We start from the raw sequence: 27,113 nt of genomic DNA, 5'->3' as shown, positions 1-27,113 counted from the left end.
GTCTATTCAGATTTAAGCTGGTCTTCAACAGATATCAGATAAATCTCACCTATGTTTGCTTGTAAATAGAATATTGTGTAAAGGTATAACATAGACTTCATTTAAGAAGCATGAGTTATAGAAAAAAGATGATAAAATTATATCAAGAAATAATAGTTCCTATCAGTCTAAACAGTTCTTCTGATAATGGTCACCAGCAAATCCTCAGTGAAAAAAATGTTAAAAATTGAATAAACACAGAATGACTCTTCCTTTATAAACTGTCAGTTTAGATCCTACCCAAGCAAATATTTTATTCATTAGCTGATGACTTCTGAAAATTATTTATAGAATTGAAATGGACATGTCTCCTTTGAGGCATTCTCTGAAGTTTGCCAGAGTTCCTATGTCTCGCTTGAGTACTGTGATGGGTAAAGAATAGAGTCCCAAGAAAATACTGTGACATTATTAAAAAAAAATTGCATGGCTTTTTTTTCTTTTTAATCTCCATGGATTTGTTTCTATCTCCTCTTAACGTCCTGAGGATGATATTTGGTTGGTTTTTTTTTGTTTTTGTTTTTGTTTTTTGTTTTTTGTTTTTTGTTTTTCTCTTCTTTGGATTTAAGTTACTATTTCAACTATTCTTTCCCTTTTCTGTAAGTATTGTGAGCTTTACTATTCTGTAACTAACCTAAAAAAACAAACACGTTAGAAATATTTTGCAAATACAAGGAAAATATAAATTACTAAGGGGCCTTCTGCAATATATTTTTGGGGATCTTCTTTATATTTCTTAATCATAATGGACTTTAAATTCTATTTTTTTAGGCATCTGATTATCCAGTTGTGCTGTCTTTGGAGAATCACTGCAGCCCTAAGCAACAAGAAAGGATGGCACAATATTTACTAAATATTCTAGGTGACAAACTACTTACTTCAACAATTGGTGACATACCGGTGACTCAGCTACCTTCTCCTGAGGTAATAATACTGTATTTTGCTCTGTGAAAATTAGTGAAAAAAATCTTGCTTTTTTTTTTTTTTTTTTTTTTTTTAAACTCTTCTGAAACTGATCATTTGCATCTGAATGAACTTCAAATGGTAAAAAAATGAAAAATTAGGCAACACAAAATACATAAAAATAATTTCTTTAAGAAATAAATCATACAGATCAATGGGAATTTTAGTCTGCAAAAAAACTTTCCAGTACCATGTTGATGCATGTATTCATAAAATGCTAATACAGTAGCATTTTTTTTTTCTTCAGAGGTCTTTCATGTTGCAGTTCACATGAATCCAATTTCTGGTGCTTTGTATACATTAAATGTTTTATTGTATTTTATATTCAAAAGCAGCTAACTTTCCAGTGCATAAATCTGCCTTCCTTAAAGGCAGATGCTTCTTCCTGTGTTTAGACTACCACATTTTGACATAGGACTGCTTCTGTAGGTGAACCACAATATGATAATTTAATTCATATTAAGTCATAGTCTAAAGAAATTACAGTAATTTCAGTGTTGGCATTTGGTTTTTAATATGCAGTTTTTTATTCAGTATTAGAATGGTTCTCAATGACAAGGTGCATTACAGCTGCCCTGTTTTCATATAAAATAAAAAGCAACCTATAAACCTCAGTTAAGTTACTTGTCAAATATTCTATAAGTTAGAAGTTTGGAATCTGAATTCTGAATCTGAGAGCTGCGCAAAAACCAGGTTTTGGAAATTGAATTTTGGAAATTCAAAGTTATGAACAGATTTTCAGATTTTTCTATAAAAAAACCTTCAAAGTTTCTATTGACCTGTACAGTCGATATTTTGAAATTAAATTGAACACGTCTTTTCCTCTCCTCTCCTCTCCTCTCCTCTCCTCTCCTCTCCTCTCCTCTCCTCTCCTCTCCTCTCCTCTCCTCTCCTCTCCTCTCCTCTCCTCTCCTCTCCTCTCCTCTCCTCTCCTCTCTCACCTTCCCTTCCTTCCCCTCCCTTCCCCTCCCCTCACTTCTCTCCTCCCCTTGCTTCTCTTCTCGTATCCTTGAGTCCATTATTTGAAAGTTCTGAAAGAGGAAACAAATTGTGAATTTTAAAACGAAGTTATGCTTTAAAAGAAAAAACTTATATTTAAATCTATTGGTGTACCTGTTATTGGATAATTTATCTTAGTTCCTTAGATTAAAAAAAGTCCTGAATTTTAATGTTGTTTTAGAAATGGAAACCTAAATCTACATATATTTTGGTTGTGTTGAGAAAAGTGTTCATGGAACCATTTCACTGAGTTCCGTTACTGCAAAAAACATTTTCTCTTATTCTTTGATTCACCCTTAGGCAGTGTTTCTCAGCTGGTGGCTTGAGACCCCAGGGATATGAAGTCAGAAAAGGCAATTAGATGAGGGTAGAAAATTTTAAAATTCCCATTGTACCAGTCTTTGCATTAAATGTTATTTCAAGAACAAAATATTTTTTAATGTCTTGTAACATAAATACATGCATGCAAAACAGTCATTCAGGCTTGCCACTGTCATCAGCAATATGTATTTTCCACACTTCTTTACAGTACCTGAAACAGAATGATGCAAATGCAAATGTTTTGTTTCAAAACAAGGATAAAACTGTGTTCAAGAGGTGTCTGGATGAGGAGCTGCGAGATATGGTTTTAGTAGCTTGTAGTAGCAGTGGTAATGAGAAGATGGATGGACTAGATGATCTTATAAGTCGTTTACAACCTTATGATTCTATGATTCTATGATTGTCTTAATTGTGTCAACACAACATGCAGGTAGAATTTGGTAAAGTAATTGTGAAGGAAAAAACATTTTTAAAGAAATTTGTTCAAGAGATTTGCTAGAGTATTATAATGCTACTATATTTTCGTAGCAGTATTATCTTAAATCTATTTAGTACATCTTTATAAATTTCTCATAAACATTTTTTTTTTAGATTGCAGTCAAATATTTTTATATCAGTGTCCAGTCTCAATTTGCAAACCTTGAAAACACTGTAAATCATAGAATTACAGAATAATTTATGTTACAAGGGGCCTTGCTCAAGCAAGGACACTCAGCACAGCATGCTCAGACCCATGTCCAGATGGCTTTTGAAGATCTCCAAGGAGGAGAATCCACAACCTCTCTAGGCAACCTGTGCCAGTGCTCATTCATCTGCATAGCACAGAAATGCTAGCATTCACGAGAAATCTCCTGTATTCCAGTCTGTGCCCGCTGGCTCTTTTCATGGTGCTGGATACCACTGACAAAAGCCTGGCTCCATCTTCTTTGCGTTCTCCCTTCAGGAACTTATACACATTGATGAGATAGATCCCTCCCAAGCCAGCTCCTCTCCAGACTGAACAGTCCCAGCTCTCTCAGCCTATCTCCACCTATTCACATAAGAGAGGTGCTTCAGTCCTTTTGATCATCTTGGTGACTCTCCTTTGGGCTATTTCCACTCTTGCCCTGTCTCTCTTCTACTGGGGAGGCCAGTACTGCACAGAGGACTCCAGATGAAGCCCTGCCTATACTGATTAAAGTGGAAGGAGCATCTCTCATTACCCACTGCTGATAATTTGTTTAATGAATCCAAGAATTCTTGATGTCTTCCACTATTCATAGGTTCTTTTCTGCAGCTTTCCAGCTAAGTGCTCCCCAGCATATACTGGTGTCTGGAGTTGTTCTTCCACAAGTGCAAGCCTTTGCCCTTCACATGTAAGGGTTTACCTAAAAACATCTCAAAGCACAACTACATTCAATTTAATTGATATACCAAGATTATACATCCTCCATAGCAACCACAGAATCATTGTACTGCATCTGAATCATGGAGTCACTAAATTGCATACCACAAATAATATATCTATGGTAGATGTTACTTTCAAAATGCTTCTCAGAAGAGAATGCACACTTCAAATTTCCATAGCTTAGAGTTTTCATATGTAATGTCTGTAGAATTTATATCTGAAAATGTATTGATAGTTTCCACAATTAGTCCCCACTTAAATGTATGCTGTTCATATGAGATTCATGATATGTGAGATTTATACCACAGTAAGAATTACCTGAATATCAGTGTCCTCATCTGATTTTCAGAAGCCTGAATTTAATTAATCATTATGCTGGGAGTCTTGTTTTACTTCAGCTGTTCTGATTTGTGTTGTACATTGCATTAACCAGAAGACAATTTAGAACAAGAATTAGGTTTTCTTAATTTAATTATTTAAATATTTTTTCCAATTGATTGTACCTGAAGGTTCTAGTTTAAGAGTCTCAAATGACTTGATAATGCTCCAGGAAGACCTCACTGTGGCCTTCCAGGCCTTGAAGGGAGCATATCAACAGGAGTGGGAATGTCTGTTTACAAGGGTGGATAGTGTTAGGACAATGGGGAATGGTTTTAAACTGAGACAGAAAAGATTTAGTTTAGATATTAGGAGGCAGTTTTTCACTCAGAGGGTGATGACACACTGGAACAGGTTGACCAGAGAGGTTGTGGATGCCCCATCCCTAGAGGCATCCAAGGCCAGACTGGATGTGGCTCTGGGCAGCCTGGTCCAGCAGTTGGTGACCCTGCACATAGCAGGGGCGTTGAAAAGGACCACAATGATCATCGAGTTTCAATCCCCCAGGCCATTCCATGATTCTATGATTCTATGACCATTGTTATCCAGGGAAGATATACTATGCTTTACATGTTCACATTTTTAAATATGTTTGCACTTTATAAATTCATAAATAATAAAGGTATATTTTTAAAACAATTTGTATTTTATGTTTAAATTTAAAAAAATGAAACAATAGTGGATGTTCAGACTTTCAGCTCATTATTTGCTTAGAAGATTTAGACACGTTTGTACAAAAAATCTCAAATGTTTAGCACAACTGATTGTCAGTTAAAGAACTCAAATTTCACAGTCACAGATTTTGTAACCATACATTTGTTATGAGTACTTTTGAAGATCTGTTTGAAGCTCAAACTTAAAATGTGTGACGTGTCTTTTTCAGTTCACAGTTCATTTTCAGTGATTCAGGTTAACTTTTATTGGAATCTGCTTATGGCCCAAGATTAAAAAAATCTCTTTTTACTACAGCATTTTCTGTAACTGTTTTTTAAAAGAATGTAATGATTTTTAATTGTTATTTTTATAGTAAAAAAAAAAAAAATGTTTTTCCTACTTGAGGATGTTTACCACTTTCCTGTAATAAAAAGTAGACCAACTTAGAAATGCCTTTAAACTTTATGGCCTCTTTTTGTACAGTGAAACAAATTATGGCCTTTCTTTACTTAAAGCAAATTTACATGCAATATGTCCAAGAAAAGGTTTTCTTCCTCTTGCATATCTGGTCTTTTGTGATTTGTAGAAGTAAGTCTTAACTATGAACATGAAAACATCAGACCAATCGGGGACAGAACTGCTTTTCAATATTGCAGTAGATAAAGATAGGAAGGAAAATTCTGAACTTTAAAAAATATGAGTACTCACATTCTCTTCTCTTCTCTTCTAAATCTAAATCTCTTCTAAAAATAGCACAGAAAAAGAATGGGTGTATCAGTAAGAAATGAAGGAAGTGTTAAATTGCATCCTTATTCTGAATCACCCATACAGACAGACTAATCAAACCTTACATTAGCATGACATTGATAAATATTAACTATAGCATATATCATTTCACTTCTATACTGACATACTAGTAATACCAGATCTGAAGTAATAATATCAGCAAGGAAGATTACAATTCAAATAAATGGAATACATATGTAGTATCTGTTATATAGATTTAGTTTTATATATATATTTCTGTCGTTCCTATTTTTCATATTGATTTAGTGGATAATTTATAATGCATTATCTGCTACATATAAAAGTTCAGTTATGCTTTATTTAATGTGAAGTAATTGCTTCTTGTTAACTCCCTCTGTACTATAACCTTCCCCTTCACTATTGCATATGAATCATGAGGAATATTTTTGTGGACTACTATCCAAGAACCTAAATTTTATTATTCACTGACAGTAACAGTGTCAGTATTATGTCCACTATATAATAGCTATTCCTCTGTGAAGATTATTTCATAAGTGAAATTCATACTTGTATTAGAGGCATAGAGGAAAGGCATTTATTGGAAATGATAATTTTTATGAACTTTTTCCTTAGTCCTTTGTTACAGAAGAAAGGATCTTACCAGTGAAAAAATACCTTGTTTGTTATACAGTCAGTAAAAATTTACTAGATAGTTCATTTGAATTATTCTAAATTTCTTTCAAACCTTTAGTTAATGAAAGCATATAAGTATCAACGCAAATGTTCTTTGTAGCAGTTTAATAAGACAATGTTTTACCTTTCTTAAATTACTTATATGTAATATTGCTGTGGTTTGTTTACTTTTTCTCTTTATTTTCCTTTCTTCCTCTCCCTACCCCCCAAAGAAAATCATGAATTTGAGCACTACATATTATAAGATAGCTTCTCATTTCATTGCAGAATTTTTTCCTGTATATATAACTGGGTACTCATTTGATTAAAAAAAAAATGCTGTACAACATCATATCAAAAGTGTATAGAGAAAAACAAGAAATATCTTCATTATTAAACCTATTAAAATTCATAAGGATTTATATAGTGTTTTAAAACATTACGTAAGGTTCTGTTACTGAGTAGAAAAATTCTGCTTTCAAGTTAGTAATCTCTAAAACCATCATTCATAGGTGGTGGAGCTACTGATTATGAATGTTCTTTTATGTATTGGAACTGTATGTATAGAGATCTTTATTTTCTCTACATAAAGTGATAGTCCTTTCACTCCATATGAAATGTGCATTTATATATGACCCATGAAATAGAAAAACTGTTTAGTCAACAAATTATCAAAGTCCATTGATTTCCACATATAGGTAAGCTCAGCTCTAGGGTACACAGTGTTCTTGATAATAATAACATAATAACAGAAGTTTTGATTTGATATACCACAGAAGTATGCACCAGTGCACTAATCAAACAAGTTTTTTTAGTGGTTAGGCAAAAATAAAAACAGCTTCAAATGAGCATCAGATGATTGGCTGCAAGTCTACATATAAAAACATATTCAAGCTTAGTAAATAATGTATTTCCTACATCTTACCTGGCCATCACCTCTGACACTGCCTTAGAATCATAGAATTAGTCAGCTTGGAAAAGATCTTCAGATCTTAAAGGTCTTCAAGTCCAACTTCAACACAACCAAATTTACCCTGACTCTAAAAACCCTCCACTAAATCATGTCCCTGAGCACCACATCCAAACGGTTTTAAAACACGTCCAGGAATGGTGACTCAACCACCTCTCTGGGGAGCCTATTTCACTGATTAATAGCCTATTCTGTAAAAGAGTTTTTCCTGATATCCAACCTAAACTTACCCTGATGTAACTTCAGGCCATTTCCCCTCATCCTGTTGTCCTTATCTTCAGTCTTACTTATCTTCCTCCATCCTGCTCGTATCTGCATCTATGTATTGCAGAGCTTTCTGTTTTTCCTGTTGAATTGTTAGGTATACACATTCTGTTCCATACTTTGATCTCCAGTCTCTGTTTCTGTTTGTTCTACTCACTTTTGAAATCTGTATCACTGATACCTATATTCACTATATTATGCTCCCTCACTTCATTATACTTCATGAATAGCTAAGAAAATGCATTAAGCATCATCTAAATATGAAGTTCTACAATTAGTACATACATAATTTTAGTTATTACTGCTCAACTTTTTATCTACAGGCGTTAAAATTCAAAATACTGGTAAAAAATAAGAAAAGTGGAACAATTGAAGAAACTATGCTCAGGAAAGGTCAGGACAGTCATGGTGAAACAGGGGAAGTATCTGAAGAGGAAATTACATCAAGTGACGAGGAGACTGATGAAAATGCCCCTCTTTACCCAAAAAGTAAATCCTCAAAAAGAAAATCTGAAGTTAGATCTTCACCTCCACCTCGAAAAAAGGCAAAGGTAAAAACTTATGCAACAGCTGAATTTAGAAAACACATATCTCTCTGTCAGCCTTTCTATGAAAAGAAGAAATACGCTATTTCAAAATACAGACTATATTTAGGCTTATTTAGGCTTTATTATTACTTAGAAAAATATATTTTGAAGGATCTAGAGTTTTCCTGAATACATTCCAAACTGGACCATGTTTTAGTATCCAACTAAAAAAGATCTTCCCTGTGCTCCCATCCTGAATTGCACTTGCATTTTTCACTTTCGAATCTAATGCTTGCCCGTGGTGATCAGTGACACAATAGGCTCAGCTGCTTTGTTAATCCCAAAGCCTTTCTGGAGCTATGCATTAAGGACGCTTATAGTGGTTCCTGATGATGAAGGACAGTTTTATATCCATTCCATTCTATGGTCTTACAGTCTGTTTTGGAGAGATCCTTTGTTCTTAATTTACAGATTAAATCAATTGTAGACTTCTGGTTGCACTAGTATATTTTAAAGCATTTATAACAGAAAAGTTGTTGCAGCACTTATTATGTAAAGACATAATATTAAATACTACTTCTGAAAGAGTCTCTATGAAAATTAGATGTCGTTTTCTTTTTGATTGTCTAATTGAACATTTTGTTAATCAAACAGTAGCTCTCTTAACGTGGAAATCCAGAAATCCATTGATTTCAAACTACTTTCTTCAGCATTTAAAGTAGGCAGGATGCACCCAGTATCTAGACAATTTTTCACATCACACTGTGATTGTATGAATGTATATGGACTGCTCCTCAGGACTCAACATTTTTAGTGAGACACAGTAAGTTCCTCAGTGTCTTTTTTTTCTCTCATTGATTTGTAGTTCAAGATCTTTAGTTCTTTTTCCACCTGATAAGAAGGGATACCAAGGCAAAATTCTAAGGAAGGATGGGATAGGTGAAGGAAAACTTCAAATAATAGGGTCATATGTATTTATGACATCATGTTACAGACCAGAACATATATCATGTGAATCTGGTTCATTTGCAACAAGAGTTGTCTGGTCGCATTTCACATGCAGAAGAGATCATTGCTTCTGGGGTCCTGCACTATGGACTGGGAGTATTTATTCTGTGATCCAACCCTACTGTTCTGTTAGGAGGGCAGGAGAACATTCAAATCCACAGCTGAGGTACCCTGGTGATGTTGTTGTATTTGACTTCATCACTTCCTTTCACTTTGAGAGAGTTCTATTATTTAACTCTATGCCAATAGATTCCCGTTTCTCCTCATGGGACATATCTCCAGAATAAATAATGCTGTCAGATGGGAATTTACTTTCAGAAGTGTTAATGGAATGTAAACTTTATTGACACTGTCAGCTCTTTCTGGATACTAGCCTGATTAGCTCATACCTCTGTGTTAAGTTAAATGAAGAGGTCATACAGTACCTCAGTTTAAGAGATAATAGGCTGGTAAAATTTCTGCTCACTTTCACTGTACACAAGCGTTTGCTTTTGCTTGCTTTGGTAATAGAACAAGACTAAATTTCAATCTTAATTAAGAACAGAGTTTATCATCAGAGCAGTTCATGGAGGAGTATATCTTTGACTGATTTGTTTCACATGTTAAAATATTCTCCTGTTATCTATTTCTTGTAGTTGAGTTTGTGTTGTCAGTATGCACAATACCTTCTACTCTTTTTTATTTCTCAAAGTACTTCCTACCAGTATATCTTTTCTGTAATTTTATGTACTTAAGTTGGACATATATTTAACGTGAGTAATGTTAAGAGCCATGAAAAATGACTTTAGTTTATATACCTGTCTGAAAAGCAGGGAAATATTAAAGCTGTCCAATATTATGCCAGGAAGCACTGGAAGTATCCCTGCATCCCTCCCACATCTACTGCGATTATCACAAAGACAATAACCTTAACTGTCTTTGACTGGATCAACTCTTACTATCACAAATCATATGTTAAGGTCAAATACACGTTACATACGATACATTTTCCCACACTTTATATGTCTTATTTGTTAACTTCTTCTGAATTTTTAATAATGTAATATGTACTGTGATTTTTTGTGTTCTTACATTATTTTATTCTCTGATTATTAGATGAAGAAAATGAAGATTGCCATTGAGTTGTCGGACCTTGTGATTTATACCAAATCTGAGAAGTTTGTAAGCTTTGAGCATTCAATAACTCATCAGAAGTGTTATGAAAACAATTCAATTGGAGAGGTTAAAGCACAAAAATTTGTAAAACGTGCAGGTATTTCCTTTTAATTTAAACAGAAAAATTACAGTGTTGTTATGTTTCATTGCTTAGGCATTGGGAGAGTTAAAAAGCTTTACAGAATTTCTGTTGTCCAATTTTACTTGGCTGTTTCTGTAGTACTGTTTTAGAAATAACTCATTTTCACTGCATTTTTATATTTCATTTGGTTTTATGAGCCAATTTGAAATTCAGCATTATTCTAATTTCATGCAACTTCACAAGAACAAATATTAATGTGGTATACAAAATGTATGAATACCTTTTGGTTCATTTTTTCCTACATGAAATGATTTGAAAGTTACATGAAAATGTAAGGAACAGATCTTTTTTCTGTACACAATCTGTAGCTCCCAGTGGAGTTGAGCATCAGTACCTCTGACTGCAGATGAGAGAATCCACATGAAATGAACAAACTCATAGAAGACAGTCTGTTCTTTGGACCACATCTTTCATATGGGCCAAGTGGATTACTGAAAACACAGTCAGTGCTAGGTTATCTCCGTTTGGTGCAGCCAGAACAACGTAGTCTCTGCTGTTTTAACTCCAGCTGCCTGACAACAGCCTTCAGGGAGTATTAAGAGCAGAGATCACTGACCATGAGAATGAAGTCTGCCACAGCCCATTCATTCAGGTCCAGCCCAGCTGCCATCCACTCTTGGCAGAGATGGTTCAATGGTTGGTTAGGTGAATGGTGATGAACATCATTAAAGCAAGTAGGCTTTTGCCAGCTGTCTGTACTAAAAGTCCTCTCTGGTCTGTCTAGCGTCCTAGTAGTTCAACTAAAATAAGGGGAAAGAAGTTGAATGGAAAGGATCAGAATGATGATCCTGGAAGTTTAAAGCTTTCTTTTTAATCACTTAACTGGAATAGCAAAGATAGATGTAATTCTAGATTTTCCATGTCTGTGTACTTTATGCCCTTATGGGAGATAACAATGCTAGGAGTAAGAAAATCAACTGACTTGAATAATTAAAATCTTCTGAAGAAGGCAAAGAAGATAATAAAGCGTGTTTTAGAAATGTACTACTCACAGGTCTTGAGATGATTCATTTGACTTTTCTAAGCCTCAAAGCAGAAATTAAGTTATTTGAAGGTAGGATAGATGTGTTTCCACTAGAATAATTGAAGAATGAACGGGGCTTTTTAACCAATTTCTTGTTTTGTGTCTTTGTTTTGTGTCTATTTTACAGGGAAAATGAGAGGTTTAGTGTAAAAACTGTCTACTTAGTAAATAAACAGGTACAGAAGATTTCCCTGAAGTAATGATTTTGGTTATTGAACCTTCAGAAAGTCTGCATACTAGAAAAAATATTATCAAATACCATTTTAAGATTTAAAAATACGATTGTTATCATATTTCAAATGGTCACATTTAGTAATGTAACATGCATAGAAATTGTCTTAAAATCTTATTATTTATTTAAATGTCCATTTTTTTTTAAATGTGCCTTACTAAGGTTTTATGATTCTGTTTTTCAGCTAATCAGTTTGTTTCACATACTTCACGTTTCATTACAAGAATCTACCCAAAAGGAACAAGAGCAGATTCTTCAAATTATAATCCTCAAGAGTTCTGGAATGTGGGTTGCCAAATGGGTATGTATATTTACTGACTCTTGCATTCAAAATTTCAGAGATTATAAAGATATAGAAGTTCTACCTTTTTGTGAGCTACAAGTTTCATAATTTCCTTCAGTGGCATAATTTTGTATTATCTAAACTTCTCATACAGTCTACATATTCAGGTAATTTTTATATCCCAGAATCTTGGAATTCTGATAAGGAAGAACTAAAAGGAATATTATTTTAAATTATTTACTAATTAATTACAATTGAGTCATAGCTAATTACAAAAATAAATTTTTGCTAAATAGCTATAGGCATATCCCAAACATCTCAATTTATTATAGTTCACTAATTGCTTTGAACTACTGTGGTGGTTTTTTTCCCCCTATTAGAAACTGAGGAAAAAAGAAGTATTAAGGATAAGATTTTATTAAACTTTGAACCTTATTTTGTATTATTCCCAACTCTACAACGACACAAAAGCGTGATTTAATCTTCTGAAACACTGCAGCAAAAGTGTATATATAGAACTTTCCACAGCTAAAACATAACTTTCTTCTCTTTCTTTGTACAACTTCCTTTTTAAATTAATAATTCTGTTATATTTCTTGGTGTCTGTCTGTATGGAGAGTCTAAACAATAATTTATATTTTATTGCCTGCCTGTTTTGGCTGAAATTATTTATGTTAACTAAGTTACCTTAGGTTTAGAGTTAAAAGCGAGCATACTACGCATTAAACAGTGTACTTTCAGAAACAAAAATTTTGCAATTTTCCTTTCAAGAAAATTAAAATAGCTTATATCCTTTTGCATTCTGTATTATTCAAACCCTATGATCTCCATGGTTATTTGTCTGCTGTGCTGAGGCATCACTAGAGCATCTTTATAGCAGAAAGTGGGAAAGGTAGCTTTTTTTATCTTCTTTTTTCTTGTTATCTTTCCTCTATTTATCTCTCTCTTAATAAATAATGTAATGTAATGTAATGTAATGTACTGTAATATATTTTCCTTTTCTACTGGAGCCTAACATTCCCTGTAGCTACTCTGTACTTAGCAAGAGAATAGAAGCAGCTGCCTGTTTAACTAAATGTGGGCATTGTAGGAATGCAATTGCTTTTGTATTTTGCTGAAGTTGTCCTATAGCACTGAATTACAAGAGAGGATGGAAAAGTATGTAAATGTGATTTAGAAATCAGCACTGCAATTAAATCATCATCTGAGGATCAGTTTGATTTTCAGTGGCTGTGTGTGACTGGGGTGGCGCTGATGCAGGAGATGTGTGCACAAGAATTAATGTTGTTGTCAAGAATTCCCAGATTATGATAGCTACTGCAAAGATGCAGTCAAATACCCCTGATCATCTGGATGCTGAGTCACAGCTGCTGCTGTCTACAGTGACTTAATACAAGCAAAGCAGATTTAGTGTCTTTCTTTTCAGTGTATTTCAAAGCAAGTTAGCACCCTGAGCAATGCAATAACAGTAACCTTGGTTTCTCTTCAGTTCAAGTTAGTTTTTAATTTGAAAGTGTTAAAGATAAGCATGACTTTACTCTCAGTAGGCTTTGAAAAATCTCTTAGCCTGTAAGCACTTTCCACTTCTTAATGGCTTCAGGCACAATCTTGCTTCATCATTTCATTCTTCAGTTTAAAAGCAATATTTTTGCATCTGGATATGTATTCTATCATTTATTCTGACTATATCATAATCAGCTGACGGAGACTGTGGAGTGAGTAGGGCAGTTTGCCATAAACTTCATAGTTTCAAGAAGTGAAAGAGACGGTCTCACTTTCTTACATTACAGTTCACACTCATACTGTGAAATATATGATTTTCACTTTGCCTTTAAGGCTCAGGAACTTATGTGAAAAAGGCTTGTGGCCCTGACCACAAGCAGTGGAGGACTGCCCCAGGCCTGAATTTGTTAATGTTTGCCAGCCCTCTACCCAAACTACACAGTACTATAGGATGTAATGTGGGAAGCAGTGACTAGGGAGGCTGTGTGAAATTTCCCACTCAGTATTGGCTGTTCAGTGAAACAACTGAAATGCACTCAGATCCCCTCACAATTCTCTCATTACAAATTCTGCTTCACATCCTCACTATTGTACTGAGGTATAGTTTTACAGCTACTGTGGGAGTAAAAAATTACTAGCCAGTATAAATTTTGTGTCTGTGTTTTCATAAATATTTTTTATGGTGCATATTTGATACTGGGTTAGGTTTTTGCTGGAAGTATTTCAACATTACCATGCCATTTGAAATTCGTTTGATGATATTCTGCCTTGATTGGTTAATCCTCATTTAACTTGGTGCTGTGCTATTGTGGGATTATTTACTTGAGGTTGTGCTCTCTCCATATTGTCTGCATTGCTATTAAGAACCAGTATGCTTGTTTCATGCTTAGAGGAAGAACTAGGCAGAAGTCCTTAGTTTTAAAGGGCTTATCACACAGCAGTTTACTTGTTTTATTTCTAGTCTTTACATTTCCATAATGGTCTATTTAAAGAATATATCCATTTTTCACGTCTCAAAGAGGGCTTAAATACTTATTAATGACTACATTAATTTGGAGTATACTTAAATGCAAAATCATTTTGAGGATTCATTAAACATAAGATTTTTGCTTTGGGCCCCTTCTTGGAAGAATTAAAAATATGCAGGAAATGGTTAGATCTGCCCTCTTGGTCACAGCACTTGCATCTTCATTTAAAGGAATGCTTTTCTCATGGGAATAGACTGATTACAAATAAGTCTTCTCATGAATTATTTCCAAGCAATGCCAGACCAAGTCTTGATTCCCTAATCTGTTTCAGATAACTGTTTGGCTGAAATAAGACTGCATTCCAAAATGTAGCTCTCAAAACTCCACTCAGTGAACCTTCTACTGATGCTTTTTCTCTGATTTAACTCACATTTCTTGATTTCTTCATTTATCCTGTTTTCAAAAATCCCACATATTCCCTCTGCTCCTTACCACTGCAGTCTACATTCCATGTGCAGAAATGTTCCCTACAGTCCCTGGGATTTTCAGATTTATCCTATGTCACCTGTTCCTCTTCCTCAGCTCCTTTATCCCATCCCCACTCCTGAATGGTTGCCCTTCTACCTTATCTTTAAGTTCTACTAACTGTTCTTGATGCACAAATATATTAGGTTCATTATACGTAGTTCAAATCTACATATAATACTACTTGCTAGGACTCTCTCTGCATCTTATAAATGATGACAGCTGAGTAATTCTTTCATTTCCCCTATTGATGGGCCCAAAACATTGCTCTCTCCTGTACCTTGCCAGCAATTTTCTCTCTGAACTGTTTGGAACATTAACTTGGAAGATGCCACTAAACCAGGATAAAATCCAGCAAGCCCAAGATTTGCTGAGGCTGAAGATAAGAATTTGTGCAAACTTAATTTTCAGAGGAAGGCAAGTTAAAAATGACAGTGAAAAGAGTTCCCACAAAAGCATTCTTCCATGTCACTCTGCACGCAGTGCCCATTCTCTGAAAACTGGGTCTCATAAGAACAGGGTAGGTTTTGTGAACAAAGAGGTCTTAGGGAGAAAAATACCTACAATAACATTTTATGGTTTGGAAAAATTAGTATTCCTCTTGCATGCAACTGCAGTGTAGCACTGGAAAGAACTGGTTTGGCATATCTTTATCTCCTTTTTATTTACCAAATAAAATGGAAAGTAAAGATTTATGAATGGAAAGAAAATTCAGGATAGTTATTGAAATAAACAGATATGAATTGTTTTAGGAAGGGTGAGGAAAACAGAGCAAAAAAACCCAAACACACACACACAAAAACCCAACCCAAACAAACAATAAGAAATTCTCAGTTAAAAATAAAGAGAGAAATAATTAAATACCCTTTTGAATACATCCCTTACATACGGTAGAAAACATTTTCTCATATATCACAACAATCCACAGGTCTGACCAAGTCATCATCAGTTACATGAGATAGCCAGGGTATGGCAGATTCAGGATTTTGTTTTAGAAGAGCTACCATAGACCGTATGTTTTCTGAAGAAGTCATAAAAAAGTATACACTACTGTGAAGGAACCACTACTTGTATAATGGAACTTTTTAATCGAAAATTTTGTTTTGGCTTTTGAAACTGAAATGCAGCCTTGCAATTTTATCATATCTATTGTGTGGCTAAATTTTGTGTGGAACAGTATGACAAAATACAATGCATGAAAAGTGGAAAAAAACTCTCCAAGCAGTTCTGAATTTTAACTCTAATGCTACCTAGGGAAAAGAAAATCAGTTATGTAGATCTTGTACCTCATTTGCTGAGCAGGAACTGATCATCAGTGTGGGCTAGATAGGACTGTAAATAACTGAAAAAGGTGAAACAGATCTTGGAAAACCTCCTAAGGAAAACACAAGACACAGGCTCACTAATTTACTTTTCAGTTTTCAATTTTTGCATATTTGCAGCAAAAATATGTTTTCTTTTCTCTGTGGACGAATAGCAAAACTAGAGAGAACAGTATTGATTTTTTTTTTTTTTTTCCTAAGATCAATTTACCATGTTATGTTTGATATTGGGAAGTTTAGATATTCCCACAATCTTAATGAATGCTCTGTATTTCTGAATAAGTGATGAAGTGTCAAATTTAGTGAAGGTATTTCTAAAGTAATGTAATAGAATTTAAGGGAAAACACAAGTTCCCTCAATTAAAAGATGGTGGAATATCACTTTTTCTTTTAATCATACACATAGTTTGTTTTACAGTATGATAATTTTATATTCTTGTTTATGATTTCTACTGGATTTTTTTTCTAACAGAGAAAGTGTGTTTTCTATTAGGTCTTTTCTAACTGCTAACAGTATGTCTAAAACAAACTGAGAATATGCATTGCATCATACATTATAGATAGACTTAACTCTAATCAGTGTCTATGAGATGAGGGAGACAGATACATCACAGAATTTCATCTGTGATTATTTGACATCTATGAGGGCTGCTCCAAAAATAATACCTCCTATTTTATTATGTTGGTCCATGTCAGAGGTGAATATATGGCAGTAGAGATCGAACCTTCCTGCCAATAATCCACTGCATTTTTCTGCCACGTGACAGATGGAAGCAGAGGAGCATCTTTCAAAATGGCATCTGACATAGAGTTGCAGATGAAACAAATGTGTGGAACTGAATTCCTACATGCAGAAAAAATGGAGCTCATTGACATTCACTGATGCTTGCTGAACTTATATGGAGACCAAACAGTGGATGTGAGCAAAGTGAGGTGGTGGGTGGTGCATTTCAGCAGTGGCAACAGTGATATGAAAGGCAAGCCACTTTCCAGACAGCCATGCAGATTTTTATGAGAGCGGCATGCAGGCCCTTGTTCATCACTGGTGAAAATGCACAGCTTATAGTGATGACAATGCTGAAAAACAGTGCTTCTTAGCTGAGAATTTGCTTTGTCAAATAGTGTTATTTTGATCTTTGTGTCTGTTGTAGTTTCCATTACTTTTGGAGTGACTTCTGTAGAAACCAGCCACGTAACAGAAACTCAGATGTATTTGCAGAATGATTAGAGATTTTATACCAAGATTGAAAGAGGTCTTCTCAAAACCAGGCTATAAATCTGGTATATCATTACATCTCATGACAAAAACACACTCAGGCTGTTCTGCGCAGGTGTTCTTTTGGTCTGTAGCTCATTCTGTGTTTGGGCTTGCTGTGGCCTTACCTCACAGTCATGGACAGTATGCTATAAGGAAGACAGGAAAGATTTTCTGCTAGCTCACAACACAAATAATGCCTTGAAAGAATGAGTGAAGAAAGCATAAAAAAGCATCTTTTCATTGCCCACTCAGTTTTACTTGAGCTTTCAAGGACAGGAGTAGTTGTCATAGTTCAGCTTCTGTCTCACAAAAAGGATATATCTATATTATTACCTTTTTACTGATTTGCTTTTAACAGTCCAAAAATTCATCTTTAGGAACTAAATCTTGCATAAATGACTTAAATCCGACTCAATTGTGTTGTACATTCTGAAAAGGCAATAGTATGATGCCAAAAAAAAAAGAAGCATATATTATTAACAGCCATGTTGTTGAAAAAAATCCATAAATGTAATCGGTCACGTCTGTAATGCTTTATGAAACTCAATAAAAACAGCTTTTTCACATCTTACTGTTTGCTCCCAGATGCCTCCAACTCGATGGGACAGTAGGATTATAGGACTCCAGGGATATGATTAGTCTCATACTGAATAATGGACCCACTTTTGCTTAGGCTACTCCTCAAGTTCATTGACTGTATTCTCACTGGCTCTAGTGAAGAATCTAATTCCTCTAAGTTAGGTGGGATAATATCTCCAGATAAATGGAACTATTTCAATACACTTACCTTTCTGATGGAAAGATCCAGGGGCTAGGAGGTGTCTTGAATAAAGCTTTCATATTCCTCTTGCAGGAACATCACTCACTGCCAAGTTTATGACAAAGGTCTTGGTTACTCTGGAGCTCGCTTCTTTTTGACAGTCGTGGTAGATTTTTGTGTTTGTTTAGTTTTGTGGGCAATAAAAGCTGTAACTTTAAACAAAAGAAACATTGAAATTTCATTTTGTCAGCATTTTGTTGACAGTAATCATGAAAATAACGTTTTTTCACTAAATCCAGAACTGCAGACAACTAATAGAACACTAAATAACTTACCTGACATTTAGTCATTGTAAAAGAAATACAGAAGAAACTACACGGGCACAATTGTCTCTGAACTTCTTGTTGACCTTGTTCTAAATGTTGTGTTAGAAAGCCAGACTGAAACAGGAAAGTGAAGCGGATTATATCCTGTGCTCTGTCAGGAAACACAAGGCAAGCAAACTAAGAAAATATTTTCAAAAAATATCTATTTCATGTTTGAAGTAATTGCAGTGACAACCAAAAGATGCTGAGACTTACACTGCAGTGTAACTTTCAATCTGACATATTAATTAAATAACAAAAAACAATTCAGATTTTAGATATGATAGTTTATCAGAAATGCTTTAGGTACTTTTCCCATGAGAACCTCACAAGAAAGGATCTCTAATTGAAATCAGTTGTAGAAATTCTTGTGTAATGGATAGTGGATGGTTTTTAATCATCTGACATCTATTTTCCAGTAGAGATACCTGTAATTAAGTAGGAACATTGTCAGCAATTATGAACACTAGAATGATTGAATTCTTAACATTTCTGTTGATAATGTCTGTAGAGCAGTGGTATTCAGTTGGCCCAAAGACAATAAGAATAGGCTGACTGCATACGCTGTGCATGATGTGTCAGACAGTTATGAATAGCACTCAGTTTGCAGATGAGTAATCCTTACTACAGCAGAATACCTCATGATGTAAGCCATTCATAAATTGAGTTTCTGTGGACTGAGAGTATCCATTTCAAAACGAATCAGCAATAAGTAAGGCTAGAAATGACAATTTAAGCAAATTCATTAGTCAGAAAAAGTCTGGCACCGCTTGTTTGTCAAAATTAATACTGATGAGTGAAGTGTGCTTTTTTGTGTTGATAATTAGTCCTTGTTCATGAAATTTTGTTGGGATCACACGCATTCACTGGCTTGGTGAGAGGGCTGAAGTAGCATAAAGATTTGAAAAAAACAACTCTCAGGGCAAAGGTGATGTTGAGAATATTTAAAAGACTGACTTTTGATGGTTTTTGTACAAGCTTGAATTTACAAGCAACCAGCGATGGCAGTGAGAATCAGAGGGACATGTCAAGGCAGGACCAGAATAACAGGTAATATTCAGACACACAGCAGCCTGAAAAGTGTCATAGTTTTTCAGTCTTAGTTCTGGCATGTTTTCTTAGTTACTCATGAAGACCCATATGGAAAACATTTTTAAAATTCACTGTGTTCCATCGTTATCCCAGCTTATGTGTTTTGGCCTCTTGGAGATAGCACACATTCTGTACATCTGCTGTAAGAAGAGGATTTTCAGAGTATGATAGTACCTATGGAGCTTCATCAGAATACATTTTAGTTTGCATAATACTTTCAATTTACTAAAAGGTAAATATTCTTTGTACCTAAGATGGAAATCAGTGTTATATTTATCATTCAGATGATAAAAGTAGTATTGTATTTTAGTTTTATAGAATCTATTTGGTTCATTAGTACTGATGAAGTTCTGAGTGCTATGTATGCTGCTTTTGGTAAATGAATCTTTGCTTCTTGATACAAATTGTCATCATGTTATGGTTTATTCTTAGGTCAAATACTTTCAGTTGATTTCCAAGTGATTGAATGTCCTCTCTTTTTCATTCACATCTTGAGTCCTCATATTTGCTTAGCATGTTTATGCAGGCTGTAGATGAAACCTTTTAAAAGACACATCACTAAAAAAAAACACAGTATGGACTACACAGTTATGTAAGGACTTCTGAAAATGTTTCTGTAAATTTGGGCATTAATGGATTGAGTGCAGCTGTGACACGTATATGACAAGAAAGGATACTCAGTCAATGCCCATCTGACAGTGTTAACATAGAATAGATGCAGTATCTTCAAATCCAGTTACATAGATCATCTCATAACCAGTAACAAAATAATCCAGATTAGGATTTGGTCCTGTTTTTATAATATTTCCTGCTTTGTAGAATTCACTTTACACATTGGTTATCTAAGGCACGGAAGATAATTTTGCTGGTATACTTTCCATTAGTGAATCTTCACTTGAAGTATTGCACTTTCTGTGAGCAGCCCATTGTAAGGGCATAGGCAACTGGAAAGAACTGAGACTGATCAAAATGTGGTGAATTATCTCTTTAGAATCAAATGGGTGAAGTAAATCATGGAGATAGGAACACCAGTACTGAGTGCTTTTCACATATATTTTTGGAATTTGCATAGATTTCAGAGATTTTGAGATGGATTTTAAATGGCATAAAATACAATTAAGTAACTTATTTTAGGGAAAACTGGTGATAAATTTATGCTTATCCATTTTAAAATCCCCCATTTTAAATGCAGACAATATAGTAAACTTCAGGGTTGTAACATAGCTAATAGGATCACGAAGAGAAGAATGAAAAATAAAAAAATGACAAGTCAAAAGTCACAGTAGGGATGTTAATTGAGAGACAGCATCGCACATGAAAGATATGCAGCTTTCCTGAACTGCCTTCAAATCACAGCAACTTAGAAATCTAAGAACACTAGTATTCTCTTTGGTTTTCAAAAGCTGTCATTTTAGTCTAAAAATTAATTACGTCTTGAATGGCAGTACTTATGGAAGGTTCTGTATTTGAATATTTATATTGTGTTTAGTTCTGCAATTACTTTTAGGAATGACTTAAGTTGACTGTGATACAGGAGTTTAAGATGAAATACATCCTTTGTATTCCTCTCTGTATTAAAGGTTGCTTCATTTTTTGCTTAATAAATGCATTAAAAATTGTGACTGTTTCATGAAACAGAAGTACAGAACATGTTTTCACCAGTTCTATTCTTGAATTCAGCAAAACTGAGATGAAACATTGGTTAGAAATTCAATCTTCCTTGTGGAAAGATGTTGCCATAAGGCCAAACTGCCAGGCAATGCAAAGCATAATCTTTAATTTATGAACTTTGCCATTTCTCAAGAAGTGCAAGGGTTGTAACTGCATCTGACTGAAATGAAAAACTGGGCATCAGCAGTGTACCATAATGCATTTTCTGAGGAGTCCCCTGGCAGCTCTGAACCTTGCAAACAGTTGTAGAGGTATGAATTTCAGAGAATATAATGCAAAATCTTTCATTCCCTTATCTGAATGAGGTTTCAAGTTTCAATACAAGGAAATCCTGGTTGAAACTAGTGTTCAGTATATTTTAAATTATTCTAAGGTAAAATTAAATTGAGTAAATATATAGTGTTGATGTTTGAAGATATCATCCCATAATAACACTGACCTTCACTTATGTGAAGTAATTTACCTAATGTGATAAAATGTAAAGTACTCTTCTTTGCTTGTTTCTGTTGTTAAATCAGATTTTCCTGCTTAGTAGCCTATGAAGCTTGCAAATATAGCAACAGTCTCATTATGTGCAATCATGTAATTTGTTTCATCATGTGGAAGCTACAAGTGTATTTTATTTGCTTCTATTTGAAGCCACAGCTGTTTGAATTACGTGATTTTAGACATAGTTTTAAAATTGTTTATTCTGAAATGATGGCCTAGGAATTATCTATGGACTGAGAGATCTTGGGTTATCTGTAAATCATGCCTGGATGTAGGTTTAAAGAGCTGTGAGGGTTTCACCTCTATAGAATTCACCTCACTGCTTAACTTAACACATTTGATACCACCATTTCCATATAACAAGGGTCACACAGCACTGCATTTGAGTCTGTTCTGGATGGAGTTTTGAGTCATAAAAGCAAATAGTGAATCACTGCCAAAACTATACCATGAGAATACTTGCCCTACTGTAAAAAGGTAACAGAAGTTTATGGAGCGCAATGAGCAATGAAAACATTTTAAGGTCTAGTTTTTGTTGTCAGAGATAAAATAGGCTTTAAGATCCTTTGCTTATTGACACAAATCTATGCAAGGGCCTATGTTAGTATGTAGTTCAATACAGGAGTACATGTTGTGTTTTCTTTTTGTTATTGTTTGTGGTGATGTTTTTTAAGCAAATTTCCAGGTGTTCCTACTTACTACATACTGGCATTTCTTGCAGAACAATCTTACCTAGCACAGATGGGATTCCTTTCAGGTGAAACTGAGGATGCACTCTGGGAGCACCTAATATACTTCAGCTATTCACTGACATTGATTCTGTGGGGCCAGGCTAGAGGTCTTCTGAAGTAACCACATCAAAACCGAGTGTAATGCAAACATTAGAACCTTAGTACCATCTGCCTCATTCTCCAGATCTATTGCTGTCTCTGTTGCTTAATAAAGAAGTTTTTTAAAAGCTCATCAAAGCAGTGAAGAAATAAATAATTTTTGCAGTGAATCTGAGCCAAATTTCTTGCACAGGAGATAAGAATTTCTGAATTTTGTTACTCGTTTATTCAAAAGATTAATATTATCTCATAGGAACATGTAATAATGTCCATTTTCTGAATTATTATTAGGAATCACTTGTACTATCTCAGTCTTTTTTTTTTCTTTTTTTTTCCTGCCAACCCATCAAGTTAAGTGACTTTTTATCATTTTCTATTTAACACATATCATGTTCTCACTTCGCTGATTTGACTTGTGCATTTTCTATTTTCAATGTGACAGGAAGCTCCAATGTACTGTAATAGGGGAAAATATCATTAAACAAGTCTATTTCAATGTTGGTTTTATCTCATGAATTATAATATCATGTTGATGAGAAGTGTGCTATTTCATTATTGTTGCTGCAGCAAACCAAAAATGTTTTGAGCTGGCAAGAAAAGGAAAATCTGTTGAGAGTGCAGTAACAAAAATCATCAGCATTGGAAAACTACGCTTGAAGGGTTTGCTTCCATAAGATTTAAGAACATTTTAAAAATTGATTCTAAATCTATAATCTTATAACTTGTATTTTCACTAAGTATTCCAATACTAAAATAAAGCTTCTTTATCTTCTTGGGTGGTAGGGCACTGGAACAGGCTCCTCAGAGCAATGGCCGTGGTCCCAAGTTGACAGAGTTAACAAAGTGTTTGGACAGTGCTCTCAGACAAAGGGGTTGAATTTTGTGTGGTTCTCTGTTGAGCCAGGAGCTGGACTTGATGGTCATTGTGCATCCAACAAAACTCAGGATCTTCTATGATTCTTCTGGGTGATATGGTTTGGTGGTGAATTCTGCTCCTCGGCTAAAGTTAGTATTATCCTATGGTTTTGTCCTATGTAGAAGAACTCCTCAATTAGGCTCAGAGTATGGTGTATTGCTGGGCATTGTTGTGTGAATTTAGTTCTTGTAGAGTGAAAAAAAAAAGAAATAATGTCTTATTCTTCAGGGTTTAATGTAGAAGGAAATGGGTAAATGCACAACACATTGCAGTGCACTTTGTTTCTGGATGTTAATGATTCACTATTGAATATTGCTATACTTGAGAAAAGAAGCAGTATCTTGCATACGAAATAAAAGGTATACAGTCTTAAATCTCTTTTGCTTTTGATTTGCCTAATTGTCAGAGCGTTGCTTTATAAACTGACATCAAGGGTTATTCTTTAAATCATATTTATCTGTTTTTACAGTGGCCTTAAACTTCCAGACACCAGGAGTACCAATGGAACTGCAAAATGGGAAATTCTTAGACAATGGTGGTTGTGGATACATTCTGAAACCAGAATTCCTGAGAAATCGCAATTCAACATTCAACCCACACAACGTGGGAAGATATAGTAAACCAATATCTCTATCAATAAGGGTAAGCTTAGTTGATTGTAATTTGCTTGATAAAACTTAAAAACAAACTACTGTTACACATTCCAGGCCAATTTATAATCTGTTATTTTCTAATATCACTCTCACTCCTGATTGTTGGAAAGTTTATTGTTGTTTCTACCAACACATCACTCTCATATAAATTTTATTGCTGCTTGGATGGTTTCCCATCTGTACATCACTTATGTTTACTAAAAATATCTAGATGTTCAGAGTAGATGAATTTATGAAAATACATGATTTCCACAGTGTTCGGTACAGAAATCTCAATGTACACAATGTAGTTGATCAAAGAATGCCAGTTATGGCTATATATACTGAGCTCTGAAAGCTTTCAAAAATCAAATGTACAACATTTGTATTATTTTCTTTAAGAATTAGCAATACTGCATACACTAAAGTAATTGTACTTGACAAATGCAAATATTTTAAGATATGCTATCAAGCTTTATGCTTCATTTAAGTTTCATTATCTTCTTATGCATACATAAAATACTATTTATCATCTTAAAATAGTATAAATAACTGTAGAAAGGAAGATGAACCAATAAGCCTTTGAATTATTTCTACTCCAAAATTCAAATCTGATTTAATTCTGAAAAATATTTTAAATAAATGTCATTTAAAAATAATGAAAAATAAAACTCCTTCTTTTGAGGTCAAGTAAATGTTTTATAATTATTTGCTGGTTGGAAAACTACCTTTTCCCAGTGAAAATGTGCTATTTCTGATTGTACGGTATACTACTTTCATAAATGCTATTTAATTAGCATAAAATTAGTGTATAATTGATATTTCTTTCAGAAAAATAAATAGCGGAGATAAAATATTAGCTAATAGCAATTATAAAATGCTTACATAATGTGTGCACCTAATCAAGAACATTTTGGTGTCCTAACTGCGAGCATACCAATTACAAACAGACATGACTGGATGATTTGAAGCACCCATGCGTATACATCTGTTACTTTAGTCCTTGATTATATAAAGCTGGAGTTAATTAAGATGAGGAAAACTTCCTGACTGTAATCCAGGAGACAGACAATGGAAAGGAAATGTCTGAGTTCGGAAGGAGCTGGAACAGAGAAAGGCAGGGTTTTAGATTGATGACATAGACTGGGATGACAGACTGGATAGCAGCAGCAACAGCATTACACCAGCTGTGTGTGGGGCTGTGGAGCTCCTGCAGAGAAGCAAAAAATGGGAAGTGGTAGTTGAAGACAACAAATATCTGGAGTAGCAGTTAAAGGGAAAACAGTTTCTGCTAAAGATTTACTTGATGAATTGAGAAATAACAGTTTTTGGGCAGAGGTATAATACACCTGAGGTAAAACTCTGTTAGGCTGACTGATTAAATTTGGAAGACACAAGTGAAGACAAAAATCATACAGAACTTGATTTCATTTAACTCAGTACCCTTTCTTACCTGATGTGCCACAGTTGCCATTAGGAGAAAGATTGTACATAGTTATTGAAGAAGAAATACAAATGTACAAGGTGTTTTATACAGAAATTTCTGAGCCTACCATGCTGTTTTCTATTCCCTCTGTATGTCTGTTTCACCTTGGATCTCACAGGTGGAATAAATTTTAGGATTTGAGTGATAAGAGGCTCTAAGCAGCACCTTTTTTTCCCTCTCTGTCAGAGACATAGGTTGAGTGGGAAGCAGTGCAGCTGGATTTTAGTAAGGATGTTCAGGACGTGCCAAAGGCCCTCCCCTCATTCTAACTGAGCAGTCTAAATGTCCATGCTCGAATTGTACAAAGCTTTTTATTGAGGGTAATTCTTTAGGAAGGAAACTGCCAATACCTGCGTCTGCTAAGCAACTGCCAGTAAGTGTTTCAGGGTAGAGCTTTTCTTGGATCAAGGTGTTACTGAAAGTACCTAAGCAAAATGCACGGTCTGTGCTTTTTGACTTTTCGGTGAGTGACACGGGAGTAAGAATCTGTGTCATGTGTTCTGACGTTTTCTCCTGAGATCTGGACCATAAGCGTCATGTCTCTCACCTAGGTTTGCAGGTTTGTATCTCTCTCGATACACTCCAGCATTAACTGCTAAAAAGCAGATACTTTACAGATATTCTCTCCTTGGTGTCCTGAGATACAAATAGTAGGAAAACTTGTGACTTTCATAAATCCTTTCTTAGGCTGGGTGCCAGATTATCAGGCAGTCTGAGGCAAAATTTCCAGGTAGCTAACTAAATTAAGCATAATAACATCCGGGAGCCTGCTAAAGGGTGAGTCTTTATATGTTCCTGTGAAAGAACAGGAACACACTCTACATACCCTACATCACTTGTGCTGGTGTCACCCTAAGTGCTACTGCTGGTCTAGTAGGCACAGCTTTGACAGAAAATTATGGGCTTGGTCTCAGATAAAGCAACAATAATCAGATTGATTTCTCCAACATTTTTATGAGAAGTATAAATAAAAAAAGCTTAAATCTGACATCATTATATAAAGCATAATGATATCAAATTAGCCAAGAATTAAATTAAATGGGAAGCACCATATTCTTAACTTATTTCATTGTGTTTAATGGGTATTTTGGTAACAGCTCCTTTATGGCTGGTAAGTGTAGTTTCTTATGCAATCATTTTTGCTACGATGGCTACTATACAGCTATTATGTAAAGTCAGTTCTTACAGTCATTTCAATTCATTACAACTTTAATTTTCCAGCTCATCAGTGGTCATCAGTTACCACCCAGTAACCTGTCGAAGAGTAACAAAGCTGACCCTTTAGTGCAGATAGAAATTTATGGTGTGCCAGAAGATCAAGCAAAAAGAAAATCTAGTGTCATAAAAAGCAATGGTGAGCATCAGTCTTAGTCTCTTAACCGTGAACAAGACAATAATATTTTATATGGAATGGCCATCTTTCCTTCCCAAGAAGCTGCTATGTACTTACAGAGGCTGCAATTATTTCTGTCTAGAGTAGGATCTTCTGGTAAAAAATCTCTAGCAGAAGTTTAAACTATGTGCCATTTTCACT

General features: G+C 34.7%; 1 protein-coding gene across 1 annotated transcript in view; it reads left to right on the top strand.

The window, feature by feature from the left end:
* Nucleotides 1–27,113, top strand: part of PLCZ1 (phospholipase C zeta 1) — a 46,300-nt gene that overhangs the window by 14,668 nt on the left and 4,519 nt on the right. Inside the window, exons 6-11 of the mRNA XM_048958755.1 lie at nt 808–960; nt 7,715–7,942; nt 10,022–10,178; nt 11,664–11,780; nt 23,931–24,103; nt 26,801–26,933. Of these exons, the coding sequence (XP_048814712.1) occupies nt 808–960; nt 7,715–7,942; nt 10,022–10,178; nt 11,664–11,780; nt 23,931–24,103; nt 26,801–26,933 (961 nt within the window). The remainder of the gene's footprint in view (nt 1–807; nt 961–7,714; nt 7,943–10,021; nt 10,179–11,663; nt 11,781–23,930; nt 24,104–26,800; nt 26,934–27,113) is intronic.

This window comes from Lagopus muta, chromosome 1, assembly GCF_023343835.1.
Source record: "Lagopus muta isolate bLagMut1 chromosome 1, bLagMut1 primary, whole genome shotgun sequence".
Taxonomy (NCBI): Eukaryota; Metazoa; Chordata; class Aves; order Galliformes; family Phasianidae; genus Lagopus; species Lagopus muta.
The sequence above is the reverse complement of the archived record's forward strand: the minus strand, read 5'-3'. Positions and strand labels throughout refer to the sequence as shown.